This window comes from Anopheles bellator, chromosome 1 (genome assembly GCF_943735745.2).
Source record: "Anopheles bellator chromosome 1, idAnoBellAS_SP24_06.2, whole genome shotgun sequence".
In the NCBI taxonomy this organism is placed as follows: Eukaryota; Metazoa; Arthropoda; class Insecta; order Diptera; family Culicidae; genus Anopheles; species Anopheles bellator.
The window spans coordinates 34,635,816-34,649,803 of NC_071285.1; the positions used below are offsets into that span (position 1 = coordinate 34,635,816).

At 48.9% G+C, this 13,988-nt stretch overlaps 2 protein-coding genes across 2 annotated transcripts in view; one reads left to right on the forward strand and one right to left on the reverse strand.

Moving 5' to 3' along the window:
* LOC131211083 (serine-rich adhesin for platelets) overlaps positions 1-11,359 on the forward strand; it is a 33,737-nt gene extending 22,378 nt beyond the window's left edge. The window contains exons 4-8 of the mRNA XM_058204470.1: positions 218-1,570; positions 6,637-6,799; positions 8,572-8,801; positions 9,007-9,213; positions 9,307-11,359. Of these exons, the coding sequence (XP_058060453.1) occupies positions 218-1,570; positions 6,637-6,799; positions 8,572-8,801; positions 9,007-9,213; positions 9,307-9,585 (2,232 nt within the window). The 3' untranslated portion in view covers positions 9,586-11,359. The remainder of the gene's footprint in view (positions 1-217; positions 1,571-6,636; positions 6,800-8,571; positions 8,802-9,006; positions 9,214-9,306) is intronic.
* A 480-nt stretch (positions 11,360-11,839) lies between these two features.
* On the reverse strand, positions 11,840-13,757 carry LOC131214450 (mRNA-capping enzyme). The gene has a single exon (XM_058208826.1). The coding sequence runs from the start codon at positions 13,712-13,714 to the stop codon at positions 11,843-11,845; it is 1,872 nt and encodes a 623-aa protein (XP_058064809.1). The 5' UTR covers positions 13,715-13,757; the 3' UTR covers positions 11,840-11,842.
* Between the last annotated feature and the right edge of the window lie 231 nt (positions 13,758-13,988).

Consider the following 13,988-nt stretch of genomic DNA (forward strand, 5'->3'; position numbering starts at 1 on the left):
GTTTAAAAAAATCTATGTCCGTGCTTGTTCCCAATTGAGCGTCCGGATCAACCAGGGAACAATCAAGAAGAATTTGGTCTTGTATCTCTTTCTATTTGATATCTATCTTCATTCTATTCTTTTTATTGTCAACTAAAGGCTTCTTAAGATCCTAAACCGCGTATGACGCAAGTTCCCCGGCATGTCGTTTTCACTGTGTTCTGTTTCTGCTTCGCAGGACTTTGCCTCGATCATTCACAACCTGGCTGGACTAAGGAACCACCTGGTCAATGGGACACATGAGTCGGTGTCCCTGCTGGAGCAGCACTCGCCTCAAATCGTGCCGTCGAAGGCCGCGCGTCCCACGTCGCTCGGGTCCGGCCAGGGCCGGCGGGGCCGTCCGTCGAGCTGGATGCAATCATCCTCGGTGGCCCTGCCCTCCGCAAGGACGGCCCCGGCCGTCAGTGATGGTGGTGGCGGCGGTGGAGGGGCCATCGGGGTAGGCCACACAACCGAAAGCAGTCCTCATGCCGGGTCGCTGGGCGCCCCGGTTCCTCGCAAGCGGCGCTTCGAAGCATTTCTGAAAAATCTCGTCGGCCGCCGCCCATCAAAGGAGACCCCTCCGAGTGTCCCCGCCGCTGCTCCGTTTCCGCCGCTACTACCTTCGCCGGAGATCAAGATCAGCAAGAGCCCGTCCGAGCACAACCTGGCCGAGTTCGAGCGCAGCCGGTTGAACATCTCGACCACCTCGCTGTCGTCGGTTCACCAGAAACTGTGGTCGGTGGTGCCGCTGCTGAAGCGGGACGTCAGCTGCAGTAGCCTCGCGTCGCCCAAAACAACGCCCCTGCTGCTGCTGGACAGCCAGGCGGCCGGTCACTGCGGGTCCGGCGGGGTGCCCGGAAACCAGCAGGCCGCCAGCGGAGGCCTCCGCAAGTGCGAAACGGTACTGGCACTGACCAGCTCAGCCTCGCAAACCCTCGAGCCCATCCGGCCGCTGAACCGGTTGCGAAACTGTGCGTCGGTCGCAACCTGTTCCCGTTGCTCTAGTCTTCTCTCGCTGGCCGCGGCCGGTTCGCGGTACTCGCTGAACGCGTCGAACGGAGCGTTCGTTCCGGTTGTGGCACCGGCTACTGCTGCCAGCGATGCCAACTTCAACTCCTCACATCCAGCACATCCCGATGGGTCGCGGGTGCGTAAAAAACTGGACGGACCGGGCAGCGGGTCGAAGCGAAAGCACGTGGGCAACCTGCTGCGGCTAATGACCAGCCACAGCTCGTCCTCTTCGTCCAGCTCGTCCTCGGAAGCCTCGTCGCCCTGTTCGCCATCATCGACGTCGTCGTCGTCTTCGTCGTCACCGAACGGCTCTGGCAGTCCGGGTGCCGCCAGCGTTTCGTCGAAAACGATCATGTTTGTCGCTAGTCCTCCCGCCGGGACGACGTTGCTCGTCCCGGTTCCATCTCTGGGCAGTCCTACACCTGCAGCAGCCGCGCTTACGCCAACCGTTAAGTTCACCTGCAAGTTGTGCCTTGGCGAGTTTAGCGCCGAGAACCTCACCCGAATAGCGCAGTGTGCGTGTTCGTTCTGCACCGAGGTAAGTCCCAGCGCACCGACCCCAAAATGTCAGTCCAACTATCCCACCGTGCCGGAAATTCCCAGCATTCTCTTAAACTCCTCCAAAGAACACTGCGAAACGGTGGGAAATCTCAAAAACGGGGTTAAACCTTGTGCCGACAATATCTTAACGATGACCCAGAAGTTTTTTTTGCTGTTTGTTTGCGGAATAACCGTAGCCGAGTTAGAAAAGGAGGGATCCCACATGACATTCCAGAAATATTCTCCATAAATCGTACAATTCATCGTATGCCAGATTTTCAGAATTGGACACGATTTTCCTGCTTGTGCGGAACTCAAATGAAACGTCAAATCATTTGTGAATTTCACAAGGCTTCTGAGAGGATCGCCTCGATCCGTTAGATGCCGAGCGGACCGACGATCGCCTCTGTCGCCTTTACCAAGGCCTCCCCTTTCTCGGCCATATGTCAGTGAACTAGCGGTGTCCTCTGTGCGTTTCGCTTCCCTTCTTTTCCGGAAGTTTCGCCATGCACGAGATATAACTGTTGTTCGCCCGCGGACAGTGCATGGCCGATAAACCGGTATCCGCCACAAACAGGGTTTGTGCAGTCGCGAGTCGCGGGACATGCGACAGCTTTTCGATTCAGACGCATAGCTACGTACACCTTCAATGAGGACATATCCGATGGCTTAAGGGCCCGTTGCACACGGGCGAAAAGATGTATCCGAATGCATCCGTTATGCACTACTGTGGAGTAACCAGTTTCTGGATATGGTGCACCGTTTAATGAAACTTTTGCAGATTTCCAGTTCTTCCACACGATTCTTCATTATGTTTTCCGTGAATGCGGTACCAACTTAACAAATTAAAAATGTAATATCAAACTCCAATCGAACTGCGGAAGTCTGTCAAACTGTGTTTTACTTTCAAATGTTTTGAACATAAAACACAATAGTTGTTTGTTTACATGGCAATTGAAAATATGTGTTCTGCAGTGAAATATGTTGTTAGGCTCGTAGGCTCGGAGGTCGTATCCTTGTTCCGTAAGTAAGTCCTGATGTGGGATGCGTTTAAGATGTCAGAGGGCCTTTCATCGGTGCCTAGAGTAGTGCAACATAAGTATAGAGCAACAATTGTTTAAAATACCAGTTAATGCGACTCAAAGAAACGTCAAGGCAAGGCTCACTGATGACAATTTTTTATGTTTTTTCCATCTCCAGCTTCCGCTTATTCATTAGTCTCGTTTAGAAGCCGGCGGTGTACCAGCTTGAATTAACGTTCTTGCCCCTTTATTCTCGAGTTCACTTCATGTTTCCACGGCATTCCTTGAAAGTGACCCACGTGCAGTACTTTTTTTCTGCTTCACCAGGCAAGGTGAACCTGAGGGGACCTATCACGTTTCACATAAAAGTAGGATAAAAATAGCCCGTCACTGACCTAGAAACTACGCTTCAAAACATGGCCCCGTCGGGGAGCGTAGGGCATCATTTGGCAGCTGCTACGAACGGCTAGTGACCAGAAACACGGATAGATTTCGAGCCCCAAATCGATCACCTATCGTGTTTGGGCTTATGTCACTCGCGGTTTTGAAGCCCCTGAACCCAGGTTCGCTTTTGATGATTGTCAGCTAAAATACAACGATACGCTTTATTTGACCATTATCGCGGAGAATTCTGATTTGACGGCACGATTCCTTCCAGGCTCCACTTCCACAGTACTAACATGTGATTATTTATATGATGCTGATAGTTTTAGTTTAATGTTAAAGGCAAAATTGTTTGCTCTAATTGAGTTCATTCAATTAAAAACAAAAGGACGGAAACGAGTTAAATTATTTATGAACGTTATTTTCAACTATAGGAAATGTGTAAAAGCGAGTACAATTTACCCGGACTCACCGCCATGATATTTGAGCTGGGCCTAAACCGCTGGATGCCCATGTTGCGTGTTAAAAATTAAATTTAACACAATTTTTACAAGAATGTCTTATTAAAATTTTCATTATATGATGTAGAATGCTAGAACAATAATGTACTTCACTCACCTCGAGTGCAGTCAGATAGGCGTGTGGTTGCATCTCGGGTTGCTTAGATCCGCGCGAAAAGACATTCTCGTCGTCACATCCATCTTCAAGCTGCTCCGTCCAATCTCTTCGTGCCTTTCGTTCTCGAGCTGTTCGTTCGCCGGGACATGTGGCCATTATGCGGAGCCATTCCCCGCTCATCACGCACTTTCACGGAGTGTAGTGCACAGTATGGTTCTTGAAGCGGTTCCTCGACCGAAGAAGTATGACCGCGAGCTCACTAATGATGTACCGTAGCGTCGTAGAGTGAGTAGAGTAGTGGGCTGTGCAAAGTGAGTAGACCTCACATTGGGGAAACACACGTTTGGCGGCCATTTTTGCCATCATAACCTGAAATCCAATGGCCACCGACTGCCTGCCGGTAGTTGCTGGATTTTTGCTATGCATTTTATTTCAATTCAAAACGACTAAATTAAAAGTACTTTCATCAAATTCCACAGACTTCACAAAGTAGGACGTTTGTTATTTATTGTTTTGCTTATTTATTAAGGTATCCTTTCACCGAGGTGAACATTTAACGAATACTTTCGAAGGCCGGACGAACGGAATGACCCGGACGTTCAGAAATTTTCATGATGCTTCTAGGACATGCCTTTGGGTGTGCTTGCAATCGCCAAGCTGACCATGGACATGCACGGGTCAAGCGTGGAAGACCCTGAATACCATGAACGGTATCCAGCAATGCAACGTGTGACTGTTTGGTGCGGATGTTGGTCTGGATGTTGGAGACGAACAGCATGAATGAAGCACTTTTTTCCTTTCCGTTTCGAATCGAAGCGTTCAGCAAAGTTTTCAAAGCTCCATCCAAGATTAATAGTGGTCGACGGCTACATGGCACGTGAATCGATTGAAAACTGCTCAAGAGTCCCGTGCACTGTGCGAAGATGGTGCGATGGTGCGGCTTCAGGAACTTTCCTTCAGAACGATGAATTGAACTCTTGGAATCCTATAGTCAATTGCCCACGTCCAACCAGGACTCTGAGTCAGTTCGGCACGATCTCAACGAACTTTTCTGAACCCGGCCCGGCCCATAAATTCTTCCATTTACGTGATCGGCACCCCGCATGAGTCAATATGCGTGTACAGTTTTGGTTTCCCATTATGGGTGGGTCTCCATTGTTTTGCTTCCCGGTAAGGACCGTGAATCGGCGGTCAAGTATGGTGCGCACGTTTCGGCGAGTTTTCGCGCGAATCGCTTAATCGAATATTCATTCCACCGTCGTTGGAAATGGTCCATAAAGTTTTCCTTTCCCAACAACCCTCCAAGGTTGGAGACCCGAGTGTTTGAGGAAGCGCTACTCTCGAGGTGTTTTACGCCTCTCCGAGACCCAAGCTACCGACCCAAGCTCTATGTCCTGTATTAGAACACATTTCGTAGCAAGTGGTGCGCCCGCTTTCTGGGAGTCAAATCTTCAAGTTGCTCTCGCTTGAGAGGAGCCAAACAATTTCCCTAAGTGGTCTAGCATTAAGAGCAGCAGTCGCTAAATGCGTCGGAGCCCACGGTGCCAAGTACTAGGCATCCGACTCGCTAAAGGATTCTATGACGACGGTACGGAAATCGTTAAACAGCAATCTCTCGGAAGCTCTGGGGTGTTTAAAGTGCACCATAATAATAAGAGTTTCCAAAACGACATTACACGGAGCGCGACTGCTGCATTTGGGCGAGCGTCTGCTTTTCGCCAATCCCGATTTCAATTGGGCGCTCTAGTTTTAAGAAACTCACCGAACCTGCTACTCGAAACGCCGCTCGCAACGTCCGGTGTTTAATTGGAAACACTTGAAATCATTAGACGATGGTCCATTCCACGATTATCTGTGGGATTTTTTTTTCTTAGACCATGCTCTTGAAAGGCCCCGTAATTGTTTTTGGGTGATTTTCTTTTCGCTTCGATCTCCGTAGTGTTGTTGATAGTGTGCTCAAGAGGTGATCGTAACCCGGATCGCTACGATACTACGCTCTTGAGTGAATGGCAAAGTGTTGCACCATCCAGTTCCCTGGCACTTGGTAGCCTTTTTGGGGCGGCAATGAAGGGGTTTTGAGTGGACCTTTAGCAGCTGTTTGAAGTTTACTACTACGCCGTCACGTTATTCTTTCGTGATCGGCACACTTCCCCACGATTAGTTCCGCTGGAGCAGCCGGCCGCCGAAGGCCAAGTGGGTGTTGATCGTTTTCGGTAATCTCCTGATCCACTGGTGTCGACACTGGGGCATCGTCGGGCTCCGGCTTGTTACGTTTATCTCACACAACCGATCGGTCTCTGGGAGTAGAGCAGCAAGGCAGCAGCGGTAACAGCAGAACACACGGACGACGGATGCTTATGAAACAATGGTTGGGGAGCGAAAGCATTTATTAAACGTTTGCCAGCCAAAACCGGAATAGGGTGACCAATCTTGATTTACAAATGGAGCCGTTTTGGAGTTAGTGGTTGTGGCGGGCTTTTGAAACTATTTGTTGAACCATTGTGTAGAGCGGGAAAGACGCTATGACACGACCTGATCCGAACTTTGGACCTCTTTCAACGTGTGGTACTACCCCACTAACCGGTGGTCAGCTGGAAGTGGAATGAATTAATGAGTTAATGGAGGAGGGACGGAACAGAATATGTGCATTTAATTGCCCTTCCCTTATCGCTGGATAAGGGAAGTAGCGGAACCGTGGTTGGCGCATCGGTAATCACGGGTATTGCTGCGTTTAATGATAACTTAACTGCCCAGGTGAAGTGTTGCCACTTTCCACGCTGTGATACGCCAGGGGGTTGCACTCATCGGGTTTCTATTTGTTTTTGTTCCGCTGTATCGCCTGTCAACCTGACAGCGTTCAATTTAGCAGCCTTTGCGCTATATCAATCAGTTTCATGTGTTCACAGAATATTTAAGAATTGCTCTACAAGAAACAACTGATCGTTAATCGGAACCACATGTCTATGACTCGGAACAGAAACCAACTCGTTGTTCGCACTCGTTGTTTAATCATATCAACCGTTTCTTTCGCTCTCCGCAGTGTATGACGGCCTACATCGAGTTTGAAATTTCGGAGGGTGCGTACGAGGTGTCCTGTCCGGACGCAATGTGTCCCGCGCAGGGCATCATCACGATGGCAGAAATATCCGCCCTGGCCTCGCCCTCGCTGGTGGAAAAGCATCATCGCTATCGACTGAATAGAGGTAAGTCGCTGAAACGGAGAACGCAAAACAAAATGTGATGGAAGAGGAGATGCAGAGGATGCGACGGATTCAGGTTCTATAATTTTTTTTTTTTCGAATGCTTTTGGTTTCGTTTTCGGTTGCTTCCATTGATAATGGAAATTCGTACGACTTACCTTGATTGCAAATCCAAATAGAAAGGGCTTGCAGGTTGCAATTGTTACTTTCATGACTTTCATATTTTGAACGCGACAAACGCGTTTTTTTTTGTTGATAACTTTCGAATTCTCGTTCCATGGCGGGTTTACCGGCGCGGATTTACCTTTGGTCGGCCGTTGTGGCGCTAAAGTGTCGCGCTGTTGTGGCGGTGCCAACTGTCGAAATCCAGAAACGCCATAAATAACCGGTTTCCGTTCGGTGTGGGGTTTGGAGCCCCCAGCCATTTGGAGCCATGTTGTGAAAGTGCAACAAAACCCGAAAGGATTTTTTGGACCTTTACCATATTCTATATGGTACGTTCTTCGCAAAAAAGGTGCTGCCAGTAGAAATACAAAATTAAATTCTGTACCATTGTTCCATTGTTTTGTTGAGCATCGTGTCGAAGCCATGATCGGATTGAGAATTACATCATCATGCCGCCTTTAAAAAGGGTGTTGGCTAGGGTGTTGAGATTGCGCTCCTTAAAACATCAGTTTATTTAGTGCATCGAATGGACCAGCCCAACCGGTTGGCGATTGTAAAATCCGCAACTTCTTCATCGGAACTGCCTGTTAGCTTGTGGAGTCGCACCGACACTATCAGAAGTGGAATGTTCAAATTCGTGAATGGCATAACGCATGTGGAACTTAGCGTAAGAGGAGCTACTAACTTCTACTGAGCTGTTCATAACATCTTATTGGTAAAATTGCGTGTCTGCATGGGGATAACTTATTCAAAAAGAGACCCGGCCCGGCAGATTGTCGATTCCTGTTTTGAGAACTCCACAACAAAACTCGCTGGGACACCGTTCGAAAAATTATTAATTCAAAGCGCTGTTCATCATCGCTGTCGTCGTGGAATATTTATTATGAATTTTAAATGCTAATCGGGGCAGGAGCTGACGGAAGCCGTCCGAAATTTTAATGGTCAACACACCCAAACGTCCGTGTTCTGGTTTTAGTTGGTTATCAAATTTTAGCCGGCTTCTTGCAAAATTGGTTAGTTACCGTATTTACGTTTTGAAAAATGTAATCCCGACCCTGTATCTAATTTTTCCAATTTCGTTGCTGCGATCGGATCGGAACAACGACCTTAAAATATTCGTTAACATTTGAATGCCCAAAAAGTTTCGTGAATATTACGGGCTATGAAAACGGTGCACCATTTAATGAGACATTCCGCTGTGCTGAATGCTGATGTCAGAGTTACGGGTTACATTTTGTGTGAAAAGACACAGAAAGCTCACGTAACGCATGAGGGTAAGAAAGATGTGCAATCATTACATCATCTCCCTTGCGCCATTGGGACAACGGGTCTCGAGCATCCAGCATCCAGTTTCGCGAACATTCTGGCCAATGTAAACAACGCAGAACGATTGAAGGAGCTGACAACGTAGCGAGAACGAAGAGGAACAGGTTGGGGACTTCTGTCAGACAGCGGGATGAAGACGATTCTGTAAGAAGCGCAGAATGGCCAACAACACGATAGAATTCCATAACGTTTTTCGAAAACACATGATAAAACATAGAAGTTTATGCTCACATCGTTCAGTCGAATAATCATGGTTCCATCGCTTCGCTGCATCCTGTCCACAGAGGTAGAACTGGATCGGTTCCGGACCTGGTGCCCGAAGGCGGGCTGCGAAACGATTTGCCGCGTCGGTGGCGGTAGTGGGGCCACTTCGAACGCCACCCAACAAACGTCCTCGTCTTCCTGCACGGACCGGATCGTGCCCCTGTCACCGTCGTCCTCCAGCATGCCCTCGCCGTGCGCCGTACACTGTCACACCTGCCGGGAGGACTTTTGCTCCGGCTGCAAGAAAGCGGTAAGTGTGTGGTCGAGTAGAGGTTGTGGAGTCTTTTTCCAAAATGCATCTGCATCAGCCCCAAGACACATTAACACGTCCAACCTTTTAATGCCTTTGAATTTGAAAAGCAGTTCATGATTTGGCAGTAACAATTAAATCCTGCGAACAATGCGAGTGATCACTTATGAGTTTCTGGCCGTTGCGTGGCCGTTTTGTTTTTCAGTGGCACCCGATGATGTCGTGTGAGGAAAACTCGCGCCGGCTGGCGGTGGACGGTCAGGCGGACGTGCTCGGCATCCCGTTCGACAATGATCTCATCAAGTGCTGCCCGATGTGCACCGTGCCGATCGAGAAGGACGAGGGTTGCGCACAGATGATGTGCAAACGCTGCAAGCATGTCTTCTGCTGGTACTGCTTGGCTAGTCTGGACGTAAGTTTGCGTTCTACGTTGGAACTCTACAAAAAACTGCCGACGGACCCCTTTCACGATGGGTTGCATTAATGCCGTTCCCCTTGCTTTTAGGACGATTTTCTGCTGCGACACTACGATAAGGGGCCGTGTAAAAATAAGCTTGGCCATTCGCGAGCCTCCGTTGTCTGGCACCGGGCACAAGTCATCGGCATCTTCGCCGGGTTCGGCATTCTGCTGCTCGTCGCTTCACCCCTTCTGCTGCTGGCCGCTCCCTGCATCGTGTGCTGCAAGTGCCGCATATGCAGCGGCGCCGCTAAGCTGGAAGAAACGGAAGTGGACTACGATGACGTGGCGGTCGCACTTCACAGCAGCTCAAACCCGCAACGATAAAAGGGTTTCAGGGGCTCACGAAACATTAGCGCTTCCCAATCGGATGTGAACGAGAAAGATAGAGAGAGAGAGAGAGAGAGCGAGAGAATGTTGATAGGAAACACGACAAATTTGCATTCCCTTGTGGGAAGCATACGGATACTGCAGTATTTGTTTTCTTTCTGTTTGTTCCTTCTGGCTCGGTTCAAATCTTCGTAAGGAGGTCCCACAAATCAGCCCCACTTGGGAGGTGAGTCGTTTCCACCTGTATTCAGTTATCCTATTGTGGCCCAAAGCCAAACATAAACCGATGACAGAGATATTTAATTGTGAAACAAAAAGTAGCAGCATTTGTTATCTTTAGTACAACACAGCTTCCTCTTCGCGATCCGCACGGTTTGGGGAGTAATCGGACACGAGTAACAAACGCGTGTACAAAGGGGACAACAAACATGTAGGATTCGAGTGAATACAAAACGGCGATCGAGCTGCGAAGAAAGAAAAAAGTGCAGAACGTAATGCTTATTCCTTACGCGCGTCAGGAGCAACCAAACGGCATGCCAAGTAGTAAGAGTATATTACAAAAATATATACAAAAATATACATATTTCTTTATTTACTAAAATGTGCTTCGAGCCTCCTCGGTCGTTTCAGCGATAACAGGAAGAAAAATGGTAGCAAGAGTATATCTTTATATACATTCAGAGTGGACAAATACCCAGAGATACAAACCAATATAAACAAATAGACGAAATGAATAATAACTGAATTGTGATATTTACAAACGTAATTGATTACACAATTTGCTGCAAAAAATACACGACTGGTGGGATGCCGGCACATCGCTTCTGGGCGTCCGGAGGACACAGACGAAGAAATGCGGCATACAGCAGCAGTAAAACGGGAGAAATGCTGGTAGATTCTTCCGACACGGATTACTAGGGTACGCAGTATGCATAGTCCCATGGACAACTCATCTTTGAAGCAGACAATATCGTCCTGTGGTCTGTGGAGGAATGTCTGAACCGATGAGGAATAGGAAGCTATTTTAATGCACATCAAGTCAAAGGCAAAAATAATTAAAAAGAGACGAAATAACAGTACCAGTACCGTGTGTAACATACAAGTTTAAGCAAAAAAGAAGAAACATGTAAAGCGTACCACTCATAGACAGTGTGAAACAGCCAGGACCGGGACGCATGCATTGGCATGTAGTTTATTTTTCGTCCGTAAGAACGGACACGTACCGTACGTATGATTGTGTAGTTAAATTATGAAATTTTATGCATTAAAGTAGAACGCGCGCGTCGTGCTGTGTTGCACACAGAATGACCGAAGAGAGTGAGTAGGATAGCGGTTTGTGAATAGTCGTCACGAAGACTTTGCTTTTGGCCTCCCCTTTTATCGCATCTGGAAAAGAGCTGCTTGCTAAACACATGGAATTGCTCGATGCTAATGGCGGAAAAAGTCTCACTGCAGAAGTTTGCGTTACAACAGTAACGTCAACGGATACGTAACTGTCCTGCAACCAAACTTTCCGTCTGTTCAATCCCAAAACGGACGTAGGGAAATCGAAAACAAAAGTCGACATCATGTTCGTTAACGGGGACTCGGGTAAGCAAGCACACCACGTCCAAGGAGCCAAACGGACCAGGGAATGTCCCGGACAGCAGAACGCAATGACGACAGTGAAACGTGAAACATTCTATCGAACGATCTGGTGATACTTTTTAATTTTGTTTTAGTGATATAAATTCCAATTTAACTGTTAAATAAACACTGTACTCCGAACATACCGCTCTGCTGTAAGTGTAAATTGATGTCCCATGCTGAAGTTGGGGAGCGACATGACGAATCGTGGAACACTCGATTTTCGGTTGACTTTGTTGACAACTGATGTTCTGTACCAAAAGAGGTTACTTTGTTGCGATATTTATTTTTGGTTTCTTTTTTCATATAAACAACTTCAACGATGTATGCCATTCCTGCAGATCTCACTCAGTGGACTACAGTAAATTACAAATCGTGAAATCTTACTGGCACTTGTTAATCAAATTGAAATTCGAATCGATTTCGAATTTGAGATCGCTCGTGATGTGTTTCCAAAGGGCGGGTATGAAGTTGATCGAAAAAAAATGCGAATGAAAACAAATAATTTTCAACAATCTTTACATTCAGGTGGCGGTAACATAAAATTAATTTATTGGGGTTTAAAAAGAAAAAATTGACATAAACATCATTTACGGATAACAGTTATACAGTCCACCCGCACAAGTTCTTATTGTGGTCTCGGCGGTGGCATGCGTTCCGAGTCCGATCGGAACCCTTCCTTGTCGATCAAGCTGAGCAACCGATCGGCCGTCACGGGATTGCGAATGCTTTCCCACACACTCTTGGCCGTCTCGTAGCTATTCGGGAACGATTTGTCCGTTCGCTCGCGCATCAACACCCACCCATTGTCGTCGTACTTGCACTCGATGATCTTATTGTTGAGCTTTCGCAGCTCCTTCGTCAGTTTAATCTCTCCGTAGTTGCGCTCCATGCCGCCTACAAAGAGGAGGCCCACCTTCCGGGGCAGCATCCCCAGTTTGGCCTCTTCCTTTATCATCAGCCGGAAGTCGATGGAGTTCATTTCGTGCGGCTTCCATTTGAGCACCCGCGGGCACACGCCCGGTTCGTACGGATCGAGTGACGGCTGATAGATCAGACCGTCTGGTTCGTGGCCTAGTTTTTCGGTGAACTTGGGCCCGAGCAGAGCCTTCGATTGGCCAATGTCCCAAAACTGCTTCAGGCGTACACCGAACGGTTCCTTCGGCCGATCGATCATCCCTTTCTGCATCGCCCTCGTCCTCGCCCCGATCAGCTCTCGATCGATCAGATTCAACCGATCGGGATGGAACGGAAGTTTTCGCACTTCGCGGTTGGCGAAGTAAATCACGTCGTACACGAGGTATCGCGGGATGCGTTGCTGGTTGAACGTGTCGATCACCATCTCACCGTCGACGAGTGTATCCGTGAGGTGACGGCTCGGATCCTCCAGCGTAGGAAATCGAATTCCCCGAACCGAGAACACGGAATTGTCACGATCGAAAAAGTAGATTTCGTTGGCGCGAGCGATGAGCATTATGTAGCGCGTTCCGTCGGCCTTCCACGACACCCGATAGGGAGCCTCAGTCAAGTAGCGGATATTGTGCATATCCATCGAAACCGGCTGCGCACCGGAGAAACCCTGCATCTTGCTACCGCACATGCTGCGAACCTTCTCTTGCAAGCGACCGATCAGACTGACGTCGTGCACGAGCGTCACGTTCGGCACGCCCTCCATGAAAACGGCATTCGGGTTGAACGAGGGACGCTTTCGCTTTGAGGGAGGGCCATGACCGTTGGATTTGCCGCCACCACCACCATTGTCGGCACTCATTGCTTCGTGGGTCCGTTTTGATTCAGATGTAGTCGCGCCCGGAGGCAACTCTCCTTCGTTTAGATCATCGTCAAAGTTCTCTTGCTGCTGCAAGTGGTACGGCTGTTGCTGATTCGATGGCTCTCCGTCGTCGTACTCCAAACTCCAGCCGGGCAGTTCCGGCGCCATCGGGGCATCCTCTTCGTCCCCATATCGGCGGAACAACTCTGTAATGTAATCCTGCTTGTAGATGCCAGGCGGACGGGCCTGTGCAAACGCCATGATGGCGGCATCGACCGCACAGTCCATGCGCTCGACCATGTACGAGACGATCAGAAACCCGGTCCGGTTGAAGCCGTGCGTGCAATGGACTCCGATCGCATCGAGGGGATTTCCTTGGATGAACTCCTCCACGATCTCTATGAACGATTTGGACTGCTCCCTGGACGGCGTTTCGCCGTGGCCGCGACACTGCAATTTGATGTACTGGCTCCCGCTGTCTTCGATTTCGTGTCGATCGTAGAACCGGCTCGTGTTGGTTAAGTCAATCCAGAGACCGATCCGCACCTTGTGCCGCCGCATCAGATCGAACAACATCGACGGTGTGAAAGTACATTCGAGCGGCATCTGTGCTTGGAATTCTCGCTTCAGCGGCGTCTTGAATGCGAGAAAACGTTCCGCAACCAACGTATCCGATTTGCGTGGACAGTGCAACCAACGGTTTGGAATAGGCCCCGGTCCGCGAGACATTCTGTGGTTCGTAGTATCGTCGGCTCAGAGTGCGGAAGCGCTGACCTCCGTGGGCGATACCGGCGAGAAGAAGGATGCCGACGCGGTGTCCTGTGAGAATAGTGGAAGTACGTCAGGAAAAGCTTTACTCCAAAGCAGCAGTCATTCGTAAAACCCACCTGCGAACGATATCGTCCACTCTTCCTGAAACACGCAGCCTTCCTCAGTTTCGCTCAGTGGCACCTAATAAAAGGACTCATCGTTGGATCCGTACACTATCGAGGGCACTATTTGC